The following is a 20,084-nucleotide window of genomic DNA, read 5'->3' as shown; positions in this document are numbered from 1 at the left end:
GCTTGTTATTATTGCCGTGTTGTAAGTATTCAGATGCATCTAGCATCGCCACTACTTTTTTTAGGTTAGACTTGATACTTACTGGGTATCGACTGTGGTGTACTCATACTACGATCCTGTACATTTTTTAACAGGTTCTGAGGTTGTTATTGTGGTACCCTTTTAGCTAAGTAGGAGTGTGTATTGGAGACTTCGTGGTGAGCTGACATACTTTTTCAACCCACAACACATGGAATCCCCGTCCTTACTTATCTCTTTTCTATTTTCCTTCTCACCCATAGTTGTGATCATGTATTTAGACTTGTACTTATTTGGTAGTTGCTTGTGTACTTATGTCACCTAGTTCTTGGGGGTTGTACTGTTTTGGTCGTGTTTAGACCATGTTATACTTGTATCAGATACTTTACTACTTTGAGATTATTCATGCTTTTATTATGATGTAACTCTGTTAATTAAAAAAAATTGGACTTTATTATGTTGATTGTGAGTTGGTTTGCTTAGCAAGTACGACTAGGCACCATCACGACCTGAGGTGAGATTTTAGATCGTGACAAAAAGTTGCGAGGAAAAAACAAAGAAGAGGGAGGTTATTTATAGATTTTTAAAAGAATAAAGGGTTTAATTATTCATTTTTTAAGAATTGGGGGGGGGGTATTTTCTAAAATTGGGAGGCCAAAAGTGCCTATTTTAGTAAAAATGACCATTGAGCAACGGTCAAGGCCAATTCTGAACATTGCCAATGGATCAAATCACTTTTTTATTTAAAATTGGACTGTTAATATCGGGCGGGAGCCAGCTAATTAATCGGTAACACATTATCGAGCACCGAAGACCCGGTGCCTAAGAATTAATCGCAATAGGCCCCCTCCCCCTGCCGTAACATAGCCCCCTTGTACCGGTCTAGTTAGGTCTGTACCGTAAATGGGTTGACCCAGCCCGTCAGACACATATACTTCAACCTAGTTATCTTAATTATTTTTCAATACTAATAGTGCATCAAGAAGTGGTGCATCTCTTATTTAGGTAGGGTTTCGATTTGCATGTTATACTAAGGCCTCATTTGTTTTTATTAAGAATAAGACGTTTGAATCTGAATACACATCTGAATATTAAGATGCGCAATAAGATTTAGACGCCTGAATCTGAATACACATCGAATATTAAGATGTTAATTAAGAACTGGATGCTGAATAATTAAGATTGTTTGTTTTCTTAGCATCTGAAGGTATAAAAATTATTTTTATTTAAAAATTAATAATATAAATTCAAAATAAAATACTAATTAATCTAATATTACATTAAAAAAGCCCCAATAGACCTTTGAGCTTTTTTGCGCTTTTCGCCTCTGATAACACTGATATTGGTTGATGGTAGTGATTATGGGTATTAAATGGTGGATGATAGTAGTAGTTAATGGTGATGATTGATGGTGGTGGTGACTGATAACTGCGATGGGTGATATATAGTGGTGACTGATAGTGGTGATCGATGGTTATTATGGTAATAGTGATTGGTGGTGATGATTGTAAATGATGGCTAATGATGGTGATGATGATGGTAGTAAATGGTGATTAGTGGTGGTGACACCTGAGTGTGGTGATTGACAGCGATGGTGGTTGTGACTAATGATGATGGTTATGAGTGCCGGTGGGGGTGGTGGTAGTCTATAATGGGTGGCGGCGGCGGCGGTAGGTGATAATGGTGGACATCAATGGCAGTGTGATGGTGTTTAGCCATGAAAGCGTATGGAGTAGTGGTGAAATGTCATTGTTGTATAAATTCTTGAAGATACAACATCTCAATGATATTAAGACTTTGTTATAAATCTTAGTCATTAAGATATATTCAGACCCATTAATTAATTGTAAAATTTTAAAAATAAATGAACTTAATGGTTAAGATCTAAAGGATTAAAATTCAGATCTAAAAAACAAGCACACATACTGACCGAGACCTCCGTTAAATTAAATGGAAACACATGAGGCCTAAGAAAACCTTGTTAAGTCGAAGAAAATGCCATGGAAAGAAGACACTACAAAAGTCGGCAGGTACAGCCGTGTGGGAAATTGAACCAATGCTTCCATCTTGACAATGACTCTGGAAATCCGTGCTATCCCATCTCTATATAAAAGTCAAGAAGCTCAGCATCCTTTGTCTTACGGGATTTGTTTTCAAACAAACATTCCTATAAGCCCGGCCTAATCACATTGACAGAGCCTAAGAATGAAGGTGATTAAGTTGGACAAATTTAACACTCGTATAGCAAAAAATGACGATTGTATTCTTTACCTTGAAAATAATCATTTATGTTGATTGCAGATCTTTAATTGGTTCCAAAGCAAGAAGAATGGAAAGCAAGGGACCAACAAACAAAAAGCAGTGAGAGTTACAAGTAAGCTTTCATGATTTCCTTTGATTTCTTCATTAGTTTTGATCCTTCGTGTGTTTCTAATAAGTGTTTTGTCCTTAAAATAGATCATATGTTGCATCAACCCATTAGAGAAGAATTCAGTGACTGGCCTATTGAACTTCTTGCTATTGGTACATTTGGAAATAACAGTTTGAATAAAGATGTTGGGAACTTGAATCATCAGCCTTATCACCTAGAAGAGCTTACACCTGAAGAAGTTGGAGAACTTCAAAAAGAACTAAAACTACTACTGTGTGATAGTACTTCCCCTGATCCGGCTAAAGGTTCAACGAAGGATCTCGAGAAATTCTTTGACTGCCTACAAAGTTTGGAAGATGATAAAGAGAATCATCTCAAGCAGAGTAACAGTATTGTATGTGGCAAAAAACAAGAAGTTCAATTGGAAAACACAAACAGTGGCATAAGTACAAAGACATTGTCTTATCTCCTTGAGAAGGCATTTGCCTGCAGAGGTCGATTCACAGTCCCTTCCCCCCCTCTTTTGAGAGATCCCATTTCTCAGTCAAAGTTTGAGAAATTAAGATTGGAGAAGGTTCACTCTATGAATTGAACTTTTAAAAAAACCTTACAAAAGATATGTTATATTCCCTCCATTTCATTTCATACGGTTGTATTTAAAAGAACTACTTTTGCAATATGCCAAAAGTATCCTTAAAACTTGTATTTCTAAACGTGCCATTATATTTATGTGGCTATAAGGGCATTTCGCTAGTGGTAAAATGAAAAGTTCAAATTTAAAAAGTTCCTAAATATTCTTTTCGTAAAAGATTAAAAAGCAAAGTGTATTAAAAAATATTAGAGGGAGCATATGGTATGACATTAATCTTGTAACTGTTCCCTTTTCTTATTTCTTACATGTTTACAAACTTTGCAATGTTGATTAATGTGCTGGATATTTATATGTTTTGGCTGGGTCAAGCATGTTTTTTCAAGGAATCGTCCTGGATCTCAAAGTTCAAGTAGACAATGATAGACATAATCAATCTTGAACTGTACTTATAGTTGCTTTAAATTTTGGTTGTGAATAGTTGATCCTTTCATCAACATATTTTTAAGGAGACCTCATCTATTTATGTATTGATCTTCTGTTCTTATGCAGATTTTGTTTTCACAAATAAACTTAGTGATTTTATTTTAAAGGTGAGAAATAATGCTATCTGCAGATTCTGAGGGCCATAATTCACAAAAAGATATTCCGGCAAGCATCCAGTCCAAGGGGTGACATGAAAAAGAAATACTTGGACAATGGAAATATACTTGAGATTGATAGTGAAGATGAAGCATTTGAGACTGTGAAGGATAGAAATAAATGGGACAACTCTGATTCTGATTGTAAGTTTAATGATGAACATAGATAACTCTCCATCTACTATTTACATTAACATGACAAGCACTTGCAAGAAGCTCTCAGGATGAATACCTAAACAAATGAAATCTTCTAGTTTTGGGGCTAATAACTTTGTGAGGATGTAAACTTTGTTCATTCTTGTTGTGCAGTTATTGTACTAGAGATATGATTGATCTATTCCATAGCCAGTTCTTGGAAAGATGAGGTAACACTAAACTTGATATATTGTATTTGTATGTCATCAGTCATTATCCATCAAAACTTCTCATCAATGTTTATTGCTTTTGCAGATTCAATTCTGTTCCTTTTGGCTGTACAAAATTCAAATTCTTATAAGATTTTGGTAGCGGTGAATATGTTGCCACTGCATGATATGGAAGAGTTGACAGGCACCATCCCACGACAAAACTAAACTTCATTCACGGTCCTGTTCTAATGGGACATGATTTTTTTCCATGGCTTCTGCTTTTTCCAGGTTGTAAGCTTAGTGTTTTCAAGATGAGAGAAAATATAGGGTGTATTTTTAAATATTTTAGCAGATCTAATAAAAGGTGGGCTTCTTTGATGCTCCGCAGAGACGGTAATCTTTACTTTTACTCTAATATAGTCACTATTTTAACATCCATATTCTATTCAATTCAAAGAGATAGATTATGTGTAAGTGTAAGATTGAAGCTTTACATAGAGAATATCTGCATCGGTAATCTGAATACAGTAAACTATAGAGAGAAAAATTGAAATTGCTTTATGTTACATGGTCTCAAGAATGATTAGTATCCGATATGAGTGTGTGATTTTTCATAGAGTTATTTTCAGATTTAGTAACACTTAGTGCATGTTGAAGAATCCGCAACCATGTCACACCAGTTTGACACAGATATTTCAAAACAAATGAAGCATCCATGTAACATAAAATCCGCAACTATATCTTAGTTTTTTATCTAATTGGATACTTTTACAACAAATCCTTTCGGCCTCGGGGCTTCTTTGATGATCTTCAGAGATTCCTTTGTAAGATGCCCTTCATAAGCCTCTACTGGGTAGTCATAAACAAGCACTTTGTCAACTAATTAATTCTTTGTAGAGCTCATGCATTGATCATTAGCCGGAGAAATTGAGCCTCCCGGCTAACAAATCACTTTTCAGAAGTTGAAATCCATCCAGTTAACTTTCTATCTCTTCTATCCTCTTTATGGCTTCCTTCATGTCAATTCTCTTATCGTGGTCGCTTTCAGTGCAAACAGCTCCTATATAAAGGAGCGTCTCCATCTTTTCAAGAGAATCTTTTGCTGTTGCTATCTGTGGATCAATCATTTCTGATACTCTCTTCTCTTCAACTGCTGACTGCGCCCATTGCACAACATCGGTTCCACACTTTTGGTTGCTGAGATACTGTGAAGGGAATTTCCCAGTAAGGATTTCAAGAATTATGATTCCAAGACAATAGACATCACTTTTTGGAGAGATTTGTTGGTTTATTATGGCTTCAGGTGATTTATAAGCAAAAAGGGATTGGACAGCTTGTGAATTGTTGATTAGTGGGTAAAAAGCATAATCTGTGAGAAGTGGTTCATTATTTGCAGTAAGAAGAATGTTGCTAGACTTAAGGTTCCCATGAGGTACATCATATGATGCAAACTCAGAATGAAGAAATTTCATTCCATTGGCAACTCCATGGATGATTTTCAGGCGAGTAGGCCAATTTAACTGAGCATGTGCTATGCCGCGATCACCTGAAAATTCCGTCCGGCTAAGATCTCAGAAGATAAATAAACACAAAAAGAGTATATATTATAGAAGCAGCTCCGAAATGGACATGTTAAATATATAATGTGAAAATTACTTTGAGGCACTCTAAGAGTCCAATTTAACAAAATTCTGGAACTTCATAATTATTCAAACATCTACAGTTGCACTATTTCTATCTTTTTCTTTTCCGGGGGAGGGGGAATCAATGACAAGAAATAATGCAAATGTTTAGCGCTATCTAAGAACATTTTTATGAACTATGTGAATGCTGAGACTTTAAAAAGAATCATTCCAAAGGAACTTGAAAAAAATAACAGACTAATTTGATAAAGATAAATGATATCTCCATCATGAGATAATCTCTACTTATGCACATGAAAAGAAGAAAAGAAGCTAGCATCAAGATAAGTTGTACACAAAATGGGCTGTTTTCATGGACTCCTTAACAATTACAAAAAGATAGAGAGCCAAAGAAGTCCATACCATGTAACAAATACAACAGGCTGCCTTTTGGAATGTACTCAGACACCACCAGCTTCTCCTCTTTCCTGTAATGGTATGCCAATGGTTGCAATAAATTCCTGTGCCTTAACTTGGCAAGCTTTCTGATCTCTGTATCAAAGCTTTCCTTATTCAATTTGTTTATCTCCCTCAACCTCTTCACAACGAGTGACAAACCATTTCCCAGTACTGCCTTATAAGCTGATCCTAATCCTCCATTCCCGAGGACTTCAGCTGATGCCTTCATCAAATCAGGCAACCCAAATATACCTCTTTCTTCATTTACCACCACAAGATCACCCATATCGCTGCCACTTCGCGAGCGTCCTCTCCTTGATGAGCGCATGGAGTTGCGCAAGCTCATGCTTCTTTTGTTTGAGCTTGGAATATTCAGCTTCACAGATTCATCAAGGTTCTCTTTTTCAAGCTTTTCGAAGTGATCTTCCTTGCGCTTTGTCTTAAAAAATATAGCCACCAATAACAAAACAACCACTAAGCCTATAATTATCCATTTTATGCTGGAACCTTCAGATTTTTCCCCTGAGGCTGCAGCCTTGCATTCTCTCCCTAATTGTTGTCCACATAGCTCTGGATTTCCTTGAAAGGGGTCTGAACCAAATCTTGACAAAACTTGTGGGATTTCACCTTGTAATTTATTGTTTGACAGGTTGATAGATATCAGAGTCCCCTGTGACAAAGATGGAATTGTTCCTGAGAATTCATTATTCTCCAGGTGAAGTTCTAAAAGATATTTCAAACTAGCTAAAGAATCAGGAATTTTCCCTAAAAACTTGTTTCGCGAAAGCCAGACTTTCCTGAGAGATGACATTTTGGAGAAGAAATCCCCAGGGATTTCCCCTGTAAACTGATTCCCATCAATGAATAGAGACTTAAGGGCACCAAGAATAAAAAATTCAGGAATGAACCCTGAGAAAGAGTTGTTTGCAAGATTGAGCACTCTAAGGCCTTGAAGGCTAACCAATGAATCAACATCAATATCCCCTGAGAGGCCAAATCCACCAAGAATTAGACCTTGGACAACATTTTTATCACATTGAACACCAACCCATTTCTTGTTATTGTCACAAGGATTTGTTCCTTTTTTCCAAGAGGAATCAAGAGCTGAGGTATTTGTTAACAATTCTTTAAATTCAACCAGGGCCTCATCACCTCCAATGGAAAAACAAGGAGGTGGATGTGATAGAAAAAGGAGGAAAAAGATTAAGGAAAGAAGGTAGGGGAAGAGGACAGCGGCCATAATTGTGGAGAAACAATGTGCCGCTGTAAATAGAGAGAGAATTTCTCTGATTTTTTTCTTAATAGGTGTGTCATGGTGTGTGTTTGAGGGAACTAAGGTGGGTGGTGTAATATTTGACAAAGATTTGTTGTCAGAGTTGAATACTCCTAGTGGACACAGAATGCTTGTCTAAGAACAGATTCAGAATGATGGATAGAATGAGAGGTGGACCTTGCATTTACCTTGTCTATGGTGTAGAGGCATAGTCGCTAATTAGGGAAAATTTGACTATATATACACCCATATCATTATGAAGAGAATCTAATACAAATGGTGAGAAGATCAGGATGGTCTAACAATCCCCTTGCAAAGTCAAGGTGGACTTGCCATTTATTTTGTCTATGAGAAACTAAAATCTCGCCGCAGACAAAGGCATGGTAAATGGCATGGTAAATGTATCTGTCAATTGATCTTTGGCATGGTAAATGTATCTGTCAATTGATCTTTGGTAGAAAGGAATTGAATTTGAAGATTTCCTTACAACTTTGTCTCGCACAAAATGAAAAATCAATCTCCACATATTTGGTTCTCGAGTGAAAAATAGGATTAATGGAGAGATAAGCAGCTCTAATATTGTCACACCATAGAGTTGGAGCTTGTGGGACTTGAAAGCCAAGCTAAAAAAGAACTGATTGTGTCTGAGTTATTTCAGTTGCAGCATCTGCAAGAGCCTTGTGTTGCTCCCAAATGCACGTGCAAGTATACGTCGTCAACAAGTAATATATGTAGAGTGTCGAACCCACAGAGACTTGTGTTTAACTACCCACTAATTTCACTCAAATTGCTACTTAGTCGGGTTAATCAGAATTGAATGGTGTGATTATAACTATGCAGAGAATGTAACAATTAGCTAGTTAAGCAAGCAGAAAATGGTTGTTGAGAATTCAGTAGAGATAAACATTCCAGGGTTGTGATCGATTCACCAATCCTATTGTGTTCTAATTAACTCTCCCTTTCATGCAATTCGCTTATGGTTGCTAATTAATCGAGTAATTGATCTCGTACTTTTCTCCTGAATTACTATGCGCCTATTCAAAATAGATTAACGCATATATTCTTATTGAATCAATCTATCAAGAACGCATTAAGATCCCGATATTAAATTAAGCATGCTGATTAAGTATATTCATATCCTAGCCAGAAATCCCCCCCCTCCCCTACTTAGAGTTAAGATCATGCCCTCTTCAATTCTTCTCTAATTTAGACGTAGCTTTCCCAAGTATAGCATAGATAGTAAACATAACCCAACTGTTGGCCAGACAATCAAGTAATTAAACACAGGATTGAAGAAACAACTATATATTAGCAAATTATAATCAAGGTAAAGTCAACTTCGAACAATAATATTCATGGCTAAATCGCAGCCCCAGAACTAACGGATCTTAGCCACTCATGATAATGTTAAACAGTATCACAAGTGTTGAATTGTTGTAAATACTAAGAAAGATGAAGAAAAACTGAGAATCCTTGCTCCCGAGTGTTTCGTGCTTGTGTTTTCCTTTCAAAGTGGCGTCTCCCCCTCCAAAATAGGTTTAGACTTCTTTTTATTTGAGTTGGGGGTGTGTATGACCGAAAAAGAGCTTGTCCCGAATAAAGTGAGAAAAAATCTCGTCACCTAACGTCCAGGGCAGCGCATCGCATTGGCCCTATGTTGGGCTGTTGCCCAGAATGTTTCAAGACTGGTTTTAGCGCCTAGGCAGCGCGACACGCCGACCTGGGCGCTAGACTGGGCATTTTTTCGCTTTTTTTTTTTTGCTTCAACATGTACCCTTTCGTCCCACATTGCTTCCGGGTGACTCTTACACATAAAAATGGTCGAATGAGCATAAATCATTACATTACACATACAAAAGCCATGAAATATGAATAAAATGTGAGGCGATATGCATATAAGTATATATAGTTTAAGTCGAATATCAACGCCCTATACTAAGACTCTTGCTCGCCCTCGAGCAATGTAACTCTCAATTATACCCCAACAAACCTCAACTATGGAGGAACAACTCACTTTCAATCATACACTCTACCCTAGACTATGGTCGATACCGATAATCAAGCATAAGCGTACGAAATTTACATTCTTCCCGTTTTAACATGCCACAGTATAAACGTTTTAATTCAACAAATTCAAACAACTTACCCATAACTACCCTACCTCAAGAGCTGACTCGTTACCACTAAGAACCCTTTACTCGCGTAATCACCCAACAAGAGAAGTTAACAACATTACCAATCCGTCATGAGACCACGTGCCCCCACCAATAATGAAGAGACTGAATATAAATGCAGTTCACACATTAAGTATAATTTTGAACATATTTTAAGGACATCATACAACCGAACAAAAGTCACTCACTCTCACAAAGAAGTTCCAAATGATTAACAACACCTCACACACATTGAACATAACTCAATCAAGACGGTTATGTTCAACTCTCAAGTCAAGCAACCACACATTGTTGAGAATTTTAAGCAATAATGCACTAAATGTCATACGAGTCAAACAACTGAGAAAAGACGTCACATAATAGGCTATTCATTTTCACTTAGGCATCACATTTCAAATAAAATACAACATGAAGACAAAGCGCATGCCATAGCTTAATTGTATAAGCACCAAACATGTCAACAAGTATCTAGAACAACTCACTTTTCTTTCTAACCTACTCCTAAAAATATAAAATTAGAATACCCTATTCAAGATGCACCCTTGGAAAAGAATCGGCGCCCAAAGAAAAACCAAGGGAATTACTACCTAATTATCCTAATAAAAGCAAAAGAAATTTTTTTTGGTATTTTTAATCGGACCTTAATCCCTTAAGAAAGTTGTCAAAGAGATCCATCGTTGGGAGAAGTCTGAGCTTTTCTTTTTTTTTTTCATTTTTTTGGGTTATATTTCAATATGTATCTACTACTCTAAGCTACACTACTACTAACTACAGGTTATTAAAAAGAAAAATAATGACAATGTTTATACCATTACACTACTCAGAAAGTAATTCCCCCGTCCCATACTCATATCATGCATAGTCGTGATGCATATAAAATATCAAAAAAACAGTAAGGTGGAGAGAAAAACTCCCCACAACTCTGACCCATCCGGGTCATACTTGGATCCTTCATCATCAGAACGCCCACCAGCTGAAGCGTCGGGCTCATCATCATCTGCACCAAGCGGGACCAAAGCCATCAGCCTCGTAACCTCAGCAGCAGCATCGCCCTCATCATCCGATCCTTTTTTATATTCTCATCATCGTATGGGTGAATGGGACTGCCAGGCGCGATCCCTAACATCTCATTCGAAACGCAAGATAAGTCATTGCGCAGGTGTCCGTTCCTCATCAGTCACTCCCATCCGGCTCATCATCAAGTTCAGTGAACCATAGATATTTCTGTTGAAGTTCTCCTCACGCTTATTCCGAGCCACTGGTCTCAGCTTGGTAGTGGTATCCAGCAATGATGTGATGCCCATCAAACCCTTCGGAGATTTCACCACGTCATCGTACCCAGGGTACTCAGGGACCTCACGAGATAGCATATACTGTGTCCGAAGATTACCATAGAAATACCTCTTTATCTTCCACCCAAACCGTGTGCGGCCCATCTCTCCAAGAATGATCTCACCAACATTGACCGGCCTCCCAATCATCAGAAAGAAAATCAAGAACACCCGAGCACGAGTGCATTCAGTGTTATGTTTCACAAGCAGCAATCTACCTTGCACAAAATTCCACCACACCTTGGCTATCTTATTGAAATCAACCCAGAGTAGCTCATTATGGGTATCACCCTTGGTCCTTGTCCACTTGGTATTTGAATCTACGCCACAAAGAGTGTGACGAATAGTAGTGTAGCTCGGGCACTTCACAAACTTTGGAAAAAATCTTCGGGTTGGGACAGTCAATCCTAAGAACTTGCACAACGACTCCCTGTCTAGTGGAACCTCCTTTACTCTAGCCCATGACATAAACCTTTGCTCGTTCCAGTTTGCATACAACTCCTTCACCATGCTCAAGTTTGCATGTCCAGGACACTCAAGCAATTTATCCATCTTCAAACTCTTCAACCTTGCTATCACCTCAGGGAAGTTCCTATCCAAAGCGGTCAGATTGATCCCTATCTCAGATACATATCTCCCATACATATCAAAGTTGTGATACCATTGGACAACATCCTCCTAAATCAAATTCAATTTGGGTCGTGTTCCCAAGGGTGCCCTTACGGACCCCTCAGCAACTCATTTTTTTTTTGCTTGCCTCGACGATCCCTCGCCTTGTTTGTGATTTTTAGGAGGAGGAGCAGTAGTAGAGGACTAATCAAGGAATCTGCCTAAGGTTAAAGTCGAAGTCTAAGATGACCCCACACTTAGAACCGAAGGCTCTATGCAATATACTCACGATAGTTGTCCAACAAACACCCAAGTGTTTCACCCCAAAGGTAATGGGTACTCAAGATTTTCCCATGCCACACAATTATATTTTAAATATCTTACCATAAAAAAGCAAGTGGTCGATTATAACAATGAGGCTTAGTGGTATGGTAAGTGAGGAACACACCCCCAATAACTAAAACTAATACGCGACATTAACCTATTCTAACAAGATGATACAACATAAATATTTCATACAAAGGTCGTGGATATGCTTGTTATGGCATTCCTAACATTGAAAACAAGCTTCGGGGGATGTCAATCCACCCCACACTTAGCCCAAACTAGCATACAAAAACACTCGGCTACTAAACATTCCACACCACTCCTACCTACGATTTCTAAGACTACAACAGAAAATAAAAACACTACTCTACTTTAACCAAAAGAGAAAAACTAATCTACGAAAGCAATAAAAATTGGGTTGCCTCCCAACAAGCGCCTGATTTAACATCGCGGCACGACGCAGGGCCTTGCTTACTCATCAACGAATATCACTTTGTACTTCTGACGATCAATGACACCTCCCCAATAGTGCTTGACCCTTTACCCATTCACCAAAAACTATATTTCTCCATTTAAAGCGCGCAACTCGATTGCACCATAAGGGGTGACTTTCACCACCTCAAATGGACCTGACCACCTCGATATTAATTTCCCAGGATATAGCTTGAGCATGAAATTGAACAATAGTACCTTTTGGCCTGGTTCGAAGTGACGAGGCTTGATATGCCTGTCATGCCATCTTTTGGTTTTCTCCTTGTAAAGCTTAGCATTTTCATAGGAGTGCAGTCTGAACTCATCTGACTCATTCAACTGCAAGATTTCTTCTAGCCCCTAGCTTCCAATTCCATATTCAACTTCTTGACTGCCCAATACGCCTTATGTTCAAGTTCAACCGGCAAGTGACATGCCTTCCCATACACAAGCTTGTACGGTGATTCCCCAATTTGCGTTTTGTATGCAATTCTATATGCCCACACGGCATCATCTAACTTTGTAGCCCAATACCTCCTGTTCACACTCACTATTGTCTCTAGTATTTGCTTATTTCTCTGTTAGACACTTCAACTTGTTCAATTGTTTGCGGATGATATGTAGTGGAAACTCTATGGCGAGTCCCATATTTGGCTAGAAGGTTATTCAATAACCTATTGCAGAAATGTGTTACTTCATCACTAATCAAAGCATGTGGAGTCCCAAACCTTGAGAATATGTTCTTTTTCAAAAATGTGGCCACCACCTTGGCATCATTGGTTGGCAATGCAATAGCCTCCATGTCACGACACCAGTTTCCCACCATAAGATGTCATGATGGCACCTAGTCCCTAAGACTAGGTAATCCAAACATGCACAAAGAAGTAGCGTAAATAATACTAAAACCTCAAATTAAACCTTTACACTATTATAATAAAACTCAAGAGTACAATAGCTAACACTTCCACAAAACCTGGTGGAACAGAGTCATAAGCTCTGCAAGAAAGTACTAATAGTCTCGTGATACAATAATGTTTTGAAATAAGAAATAAACGGTAGAAGTCTAAAATAAAAGGTTGACTCCGAGGCTTGCGGACGTCGAGCAGGAATTTCTTGATGTCTCCAAAAGCATCTACTCTATCAACCTCTAGCATCCGGCATGGGCGGACTTATCTGGTTCTGTACAAAAATGTGCAAAAGCTTAGTATGAGTACACTACAACGGTTCCCGATAAGTATCGAGCCTAACCTCGGTAGTGTAGTGATGAGGCGAGGTCAAGACACCTACTAGGACATAATAAATAGAAAAAAAAAAATAATAATGAGAAGTAATGGAAAGCGGAGAAATGAATGATACTGAAGCAATTTAATAATGTAAACTAATGACAGAATTTTAGGCATAAAGAAAACAAGAAGGAAGCAAACAATAGTAACCCCAAATAATCAAATACGAACAAAACTGGTAAGACAAGGAAGAATAAGAGCAACAAGAGCTGTTCAGCCAATAACTTCTTTCAACATGAGATGTACAACAAGAATCACAATCCAGGTACCGCCTCGTATTCACATTTCTCAATTTCAATCACAAGTTTTTCATATATCACCGCGGGAGCCTTAAATTTAGTTTTAAAAATTATTTTTCCGAAATAGCTATTCGCGTTTTAGTCCACCTTATCACACCTCGTGGCTTCAAGTAGTTCCCCTACTAGCAACACGCATATCAAGACCACCTTATCTCACCGCATGTATATCGACCCCTAGCCTTATACCACCGCATGTGTATCAATATCATAATATAATCACAACTCGTACCACAATGCACATACGCCACAACTTTCCAAAAGAATCAAGAATACCAATTGTTGACGGTCAATTTTGACCCTCCCTTTTAAAATTAATTTACTTATACTTAATAATTTACAATAAATATTTTGAAAGTATTTCTTATCAATAAATATCTATTTTACAAATTAATTAAGTATTAGTTTTGAAATTAATCATTCAGCATTATGAATATGTAATTACAAATGTACTTACAATTTTAATATTAGTAAAATAATTTTTAAATATGCCATAGAAGTTTTTATGATTAATTTAACGAATTACTTCTTAAAATTCATGATTAATTAGATTACTAGGTTCGAAATTAGTGTTGCAATTCAAAAATAACGTATTTTATAAACAATTAATTACAATAATTAGTAGTATATTTGATATTTATAACTTTACTACATTTTATTAGAAATTATTTAAGTTTAATTAAATTAATTTTAAAAGGGTTAAAAACTAAAGGTTACAATTGCAATTCCTCAATTAAATACAAAATGGCTACCATTTAAATCAATTTTAGCCCAAAAATCAAGCCCAATCCGAAATTGATCCATTCCAAACAACCTCTACAATCTACCTTGGAAATCCATGCCACTCCCTTTAAACTAATAGCAGTGCACCACGTCACCCATCTCCAACACACACAAAATAAACACGACTGATCTAAGCCGTCTGTTCTTTGGATCAACGACTCGCAATTTGTCTCTATTTTCTCTTTAAATTAATCATAGCCGTTGGATCACTAGAATCCAACGGCCACCAAAATTCCTCAATAAAACATTTAAACTTAGAATTGTCAGCGTTTACCCTAACCTTATCCCTAGAGACGGCCTCCTAAACCCCTAACCCTAAATCATTTCTCCCTTGACCCCGCCGCCCTCTTTCCCTAAACTCTCTCTTTTCTCTCATCCGTCTCTAGTCTATCAATCCTAAATCCATGCATAAATTTGAGCAAGGTCACACAAATCAAACACCAAACACTCAATCTGCCTCCCTATCCATGAATCCCGCTGCTATTTTCCTCTTTCAATCACTCGAATTAAAACTCCCAGTTCTGAAACCATAAGCTCGAAACACCATTAATCCGATTTCTTCCTTGTCCTTTCAAATCAAACATACAGAACCACTCATCTTGTCCCTGGCTATGAAGCATGTTGTTTTCTTTTCGTTTTAGTGATGAAATTTCAAAAGCCCCAATTATGAAATCACAGACCAAAATATGAAATTTAAAATCATCTGATATCTCTCATGATCCATCAAATCGGGGCATGCATGGAGCTTCTGTATAGGTTTCATCATGATAACTCATTACCAAGTGTCAAATGAAGTGACCTTTGGGTTATAGAGTTTATCTGATGGGTCTTCATCTTCATAAACCGACCTCTCATCACTTAGGTAAAATCCATCTCTGTTTCCCCTAATTTCACTCGATATGCTTGCATCATCTAGTGGTCGTCATTCTCCACTACCATCACTTGAATCTGCTGAAATCCTAAGGTTCAGTGGCCACTATAAATAAGGGCCTTAAATGCTTTCACGAACCAGACCTACCTAACTTAACAAGAATCAAAATCTTATACGAATAAACGGTTTAGAAGCCTAGGTTTATTTTATGATTAATTTCTATTCTCTTCTATTTCCGAGTTCCTCCACTGCTCAAGAGTTTGAAACTTTGATTCTCATACGGCTAAGTTAAAATCCTGTTTGGTTTGTTGCTCAAGAGGAGGTCAGTACACCCCCATCCTTTCTCTTTTAATTGCTTCATTCGAAAATCATGAAGATGATACTGTGTTCCTGTTAACTACTTTGTTTATAATATTTATTCAGCCTTTAATCACTTATTTTTGTTCACTATGACCTTTTAATGATCTATGATAGGCTGTTGTATTTATTTAATGTTAACTAGGAAGTTGTATGACTTTACTAATTTTAATTTTTGTATTAAACAACCTATGTGTTTAAGTTGTTTACCCTGATGATTTCTCATATTTTTGCCTAAAACCTCAAACCTTGATCTAATGTTCTGTTATGATTATCATGTTACATTTTGAGTTCTGCTAATGTCTTTTTGCAACTTTCATAATCTTCATATTGCATTTTGCATTTTGTTCCACCTAATGCTCTGTTATGACCTTCATGCTCATCACGTTGTATTATGAATTCTATTCCACTTAATGTTTTATTATAAGTCCTTATGACTCATTATATCACGTTCTTCTAAGTTTTTGTAACACCCAAAAATTTTTAAAGTACTTAAGTGTAAAGCCCGATAAAATTTGCAAAGCAAATAATGTTTCATGGTGCCGGACTAGACTTACATGTTGAGGATTATAGAAATTCTTCGCGGCGAGCCTGCGAGCCAAGGATTATAGACTTTTTGGATTGAACAATGCACAGAAAAAGTGCATTTATGCGGTCCATTATGTGACTGCATAATCACTCTGTGGGCTGCATAATGGCCGCAGAAGGGAGCAGGTGAGGGCCATTCTGGAAGCAGCTATGCGGTCGACTATGCGATCGCATAACTGTTATGTGGTGCATTATGCGATCGCATAACAGTTATGCGGACCGCATACACAGACAGTTCTTTTGGCTATTTTGTAACCAATTATGAGACCGATATGCGGTCCGCATATCGGTTATGCAATCGTATACCTTGTTCTGGAGCTCCATTTTTGGATTTTAAAACCCGACCCTATTTCGTTAAATACACTATTTGGGCCATTTTTGAGATATAATCTGATAGTTTAGAGTGAGAGAGAGTGCCCTAGAGTGAGAAGGTGGTCTTAAATAATTGTTCTTCAATTCTTGCTCAAGATTTGGAAGATTAAGAAGGGGAGCTCACTAGGTCTTCATCCTAGAGGTAAGATTCTACACACTAAACCCTAGTTTCGAAATCATCTGAAAATGGGTAACTAGCAAGATAATATTTGGGCATGAGAGTTATTTATTTTACTTGCATGTGTTATCAAAGGGTGTAGTAAGATTGTTGAGCTAAAAATGGTAATGATTGGGTTGTGGGATGATGAAATCCTTCATAAAAAGGACATTGAAACCTTATGCACACCTAGTGTTTGATAAAAGCTCAAGTGAGCTAGAACCATGATCATCTTCCTAATTTTGGTGCAATTTGTTACATTTCTAAAATAGATTGAGGTTGCTAAGAATTTCGGAACATTTAGAGTGTAAAGAAGCTCAAGTGAGGTATGTTGGCTAAACTCTTCTCTTAGAATTGAATCCCACGATATTCATGTAAATTATATTAGTCCCGAGTGATTCATTATGAAATTGGCTATTCCGAGTAAGATTGGGTTGAAAGATATATGTTCAACAAGCATCCCAAATGATTTATTCATGTTATGTTACCAATTGAGGATGTGTTAAAATATGGGCTGTGCATTAATAATGTTTCGACTTTAAGTCAAGTTCAAATGAAGGCTATTTTGCCAAATTTTGTGAAATATCTCTATGTGCCTTAGACTCTAAATTGCTCACATGTGTACTACATACCTTGATTTGAAGTGTATTTGTTGTTGATGATGATAATGATATTTGAAATTGATTGGGTAAGCATGAAATACTGAATATGGCCAACATGCCAAGAATAATTTTATAATTATGGCCATTAGTGCTAATGAAATGAAAAGATGTGAAAGTAATATGAAATGCGATGATTGATATAAAAAGGTTGATGTCTCAAATAAGACAGCCTAGCCAGTCGGGTCATGATCGGACACCATGCCGCACACATGGTGGTGATTGTGCTGGAAATTATAATTGAAATTGTGATTGTGGTCGATGTCCCTAATGGATAGCCTAGCCGATCGGGTCGTGATCGGACTCCGTGTTAAAGACGGTGGTATTGATATTGAGAGAAATTGTGGTTGATGTCTCTAATGAGATGGCCTAGCCGATCGGGTCATGATCGGACTCCGTGCTAAGAGTACGATGGTACCGGTATTGTGAATAATGGTATTGTGAAAAATGGTATTATGGACAATGGTATATCGATACTAAAAATCTCCCAATGTGAGATATGGAAATTAATTTGAACACTGTCTTGATCCTAAATTGAGGTTTGATGTTGATTAAGGCTTGCATTGATATTATGATAATCTTGTTTGTATTATTTGTCATTTATTGAGAGGGTGTTTAGTTATACATACTAGTGCTATTCGTCGGTACTAACGTCCCTTTTGTCGGGGGTGCTGCATATTTAAATGGATGCAGGTGGTTCCACAGCAGGGAATATTGATCAGTGATAGCAGTACATATTCTTCCCAGCTGATTTGGTGTGCCCTACTTCATCCCGGGGTCCTGTATCTTTTGTACTTTGTGTATTCGGTTTGAGGTATAGCCGAGGCCTTGTTGCCAGCATTATCATTGTATACTTCTTTATCTATAGAGGCTCCGTAGACGTAGTGTGGGTTGTGTATTGGTGTTGGGGAAAGACAAACTATGTTATGTTGTGGTTGTATTACTTGTCCATTTGAGACTTTAAAAATGATGAAACTATTGGAAATGAATTGGTATTGTAGACATGAACACATTTTCGTCTAATTAATGAAAATATGTATTATCTCTATTCGTGGATGAGTTTGGGTAGAATGAAATCTAACAGGCTTGCTCGGTCGGGTTCACTCGGTTGAGCGCCGATCGCGCTCCTCAGTTTTGGGGAGTGACATACTTGGTATCATAGCCTAAGGTTTTAAAGTGTCCTAGGATGTCTCGGAGCCGTGTCTAGTAGATTCCTTATTATCGGTGTGTTGTCGACCACATCTATAATTAGGATGCTACATGGGCATTTAGGAATAATACCCTTCTTTCATGTCCTTGATCGTGCGATAAAGCTGGTTGTAAGATTGTTCCTCCTCTAACTCCTGAGTTGCTCTAATATTCAGTGCATGGCACCTAAGAAGAAGGCAAGAACTGGCCAAAGAGCCAATGTCACCCCAAGAGTGACAGTTGATCCTATAATTGATGATGCGGGTGAGTACCCGAGGAGTGAGAATATTCCTCCAGCTACTACACTGACTGACTCTACTACAACTAATCAGACCGCACCTGTCCCTACACCTACTGAGGATGCAACGATCCCTCCAACTGATATACTAGTTCCACCTCCAGTTCCAGCTTCCGATTCTGGTGTTTCTAATGTTGATCTTAGAGGAGCCATACAGATGTTGGCTCAAATAGTGGCTTCCCAGACCTATAGGTCAAATGTTGCACCCACTTCTTCCAGTTAGCCAGGGGATTCTACTGGTTCCAGGGTGAACAGGTTTCTCAAGTTAGATCCTCCAGCGTTTACGGGTACTAACCCAGAGGAAGATCCCCAGGATTTCATTAATGAGATGCACAAGACTCTCCGAGTCATGTGTGCTACTGAGACAGAGGCAGTGGAATTGGCCTCCTACCGCCTGAAAGAGGTGGCATATTCTTAGTTTGAACTATGGGAGGAGTCCCAAGGAGAAGGGAGCTCTCCGGCGATGTGGGGTGAGTTTGATTATGCTTTCATTGATCATTTCTTGCCTGCCGAGACTAAGGCAGCCCATGCTGCTGAGTTTGTGAACCTGAGGTAAGGTAGCTTGATTGTGAGGGATTACCACATGAGATTCGAGTACCTGTCTAAATATGCTATTTACATGTTTCCCACTATGGAGGCGAGAGTTCGCTAAATTGTATAGGGCCTTAGTCCCTTGGTAATTAATGAGGCTGCTACAGCTGCCTTGAATTCTGATATAAACTATGGAAAGATGGTGGCATTCGCTCAAGCCATAGAGACCCGCAAATTAAGGAACAGAATAGAGCGAGAGGGTAGTAATAAGGCCCAGTCTACGGGCAACTTTGGTGGTTCTTCTGGTGGCGACAGGTCAGCCTTTAGAGGAGGGTTGTTAGGGCCATCACAGTCCTTTGCTCAGTCTTCAGAGTCAGCAGCAGCAGTGGAGCCGTTTCAGGCCTAATCAGGGCAACAAGGGATCCAATCAACAGGGTCGTCATGGTGGTAGATTCCAGCAGCAGAGGAA

General features: G+C 38.0%; 2 protein-coding genes across 2 annotated transcripts; one reads left to right on the top strand and one right to left on the bottom strand.

Annotated features, from left to right (window-relative positions):
• The first annotated feature begins 2,012 nt into the window (after positions 1-2,012).
• Positions 2,013-4,488, top strand: LOC107770107 (protein DEEPER ROOTING 1-like). The gene is made up of 6 exons (XM_016589370.2): positions 2,013-2,229; positions 2,320-2,392; positions 2,476-2,963; positions 3,595-3,763; positions 3,929-3,984; positions 4,070-4,488. The coding sequence occupies exons 1-5, from the start codon at positions 2,224-2,226 to the stop codon at positions 3,946-3,948; spliced, it is 756 nt and encodes a 251-aa protein (XP_016444856.2). The 5' UTR covers positions 2,013-2,223; the 3' UTR covers positions 3,949-3,984; positions 4,070-4,488.
• Positions 4,489-4,684: 196 nt separating this feature from the next.
• On the bottom strand, positions 4,685-8,193 carry LOC107770106 (pollen receptor-like kinase 3). The gene is made up of 2 exons (XM_016589369.2): positions 6,012-8,193; positions 4,685-5,512 (listed from the first exon to the last, which is right to left on the bottom strand). The coding sequence occupies exons 1-2, from the start codon at positions 7,285-7,287 to the stop codon at positions 4,944-4,946; spliced, it is 1,845 nt and encodes a 614-aa protein (XP_016444855.2). The 5' UTR covers positions 7,288-8,193; the 3' UTR covers positions 4,685-4,943.
• Positions 8,194-20,084: the final 11,891 nt, after the last annotated feature.

The sequence above is a fragment of the Nicotiana tabacum genome, chromosome 13, assembly GCF_000715075.1.
Source record: "Nicotiana tabacum cultivar K326 chromosome 13, ASM71507v2, whole genome shotgun sequence".
Lineage (NCBI taxonomy): Eukaryota > Viridiplantae > Streptophyta > Magnoliopsida > Solanales > Solanaceae > Nicotiana > Nicotiana tabacum.
Note: the sequence above shows the minus strand (reverse complement) of the source record. Positions and strands in the feature narration are given on the sequence as shown.

Excerpts from the sequence above, each read along its gene's own strand:
- LOC107770107 (XM_016589370.2), top strand. Across the intron at positions 2,393-2,475 it reads AAAAGCAGTGAGAGTTACAA|ATCATATGTTGCATCAACCC; the intron begins GTAAGCTTTCAT and ends TCCTTAAAATAG. Across the intron at positions 3,764-3,928 it reads GGACAACTCTGATTCTGATT|TTATTGTACTAGAGATATGA; the intron begins GTAAGTTTAATG and ends CTTGTTGTGCAG.
- LOC107770106 (XM_016589369.2), bottom strand. The coding sequence starts at position 7,287 with ATGGCCGCTGTCCTCTTCCCCTACCTTCTTTCCTTAATCTTTTTCCTC. Across the intron at positions 5,513-6,011 it reads CCTGTTGTATTTGTTACATG|GTGATCGCGGCATAGCACAT; the intron begins GTATGGACTTCT and ends CGGAATTTTCAG.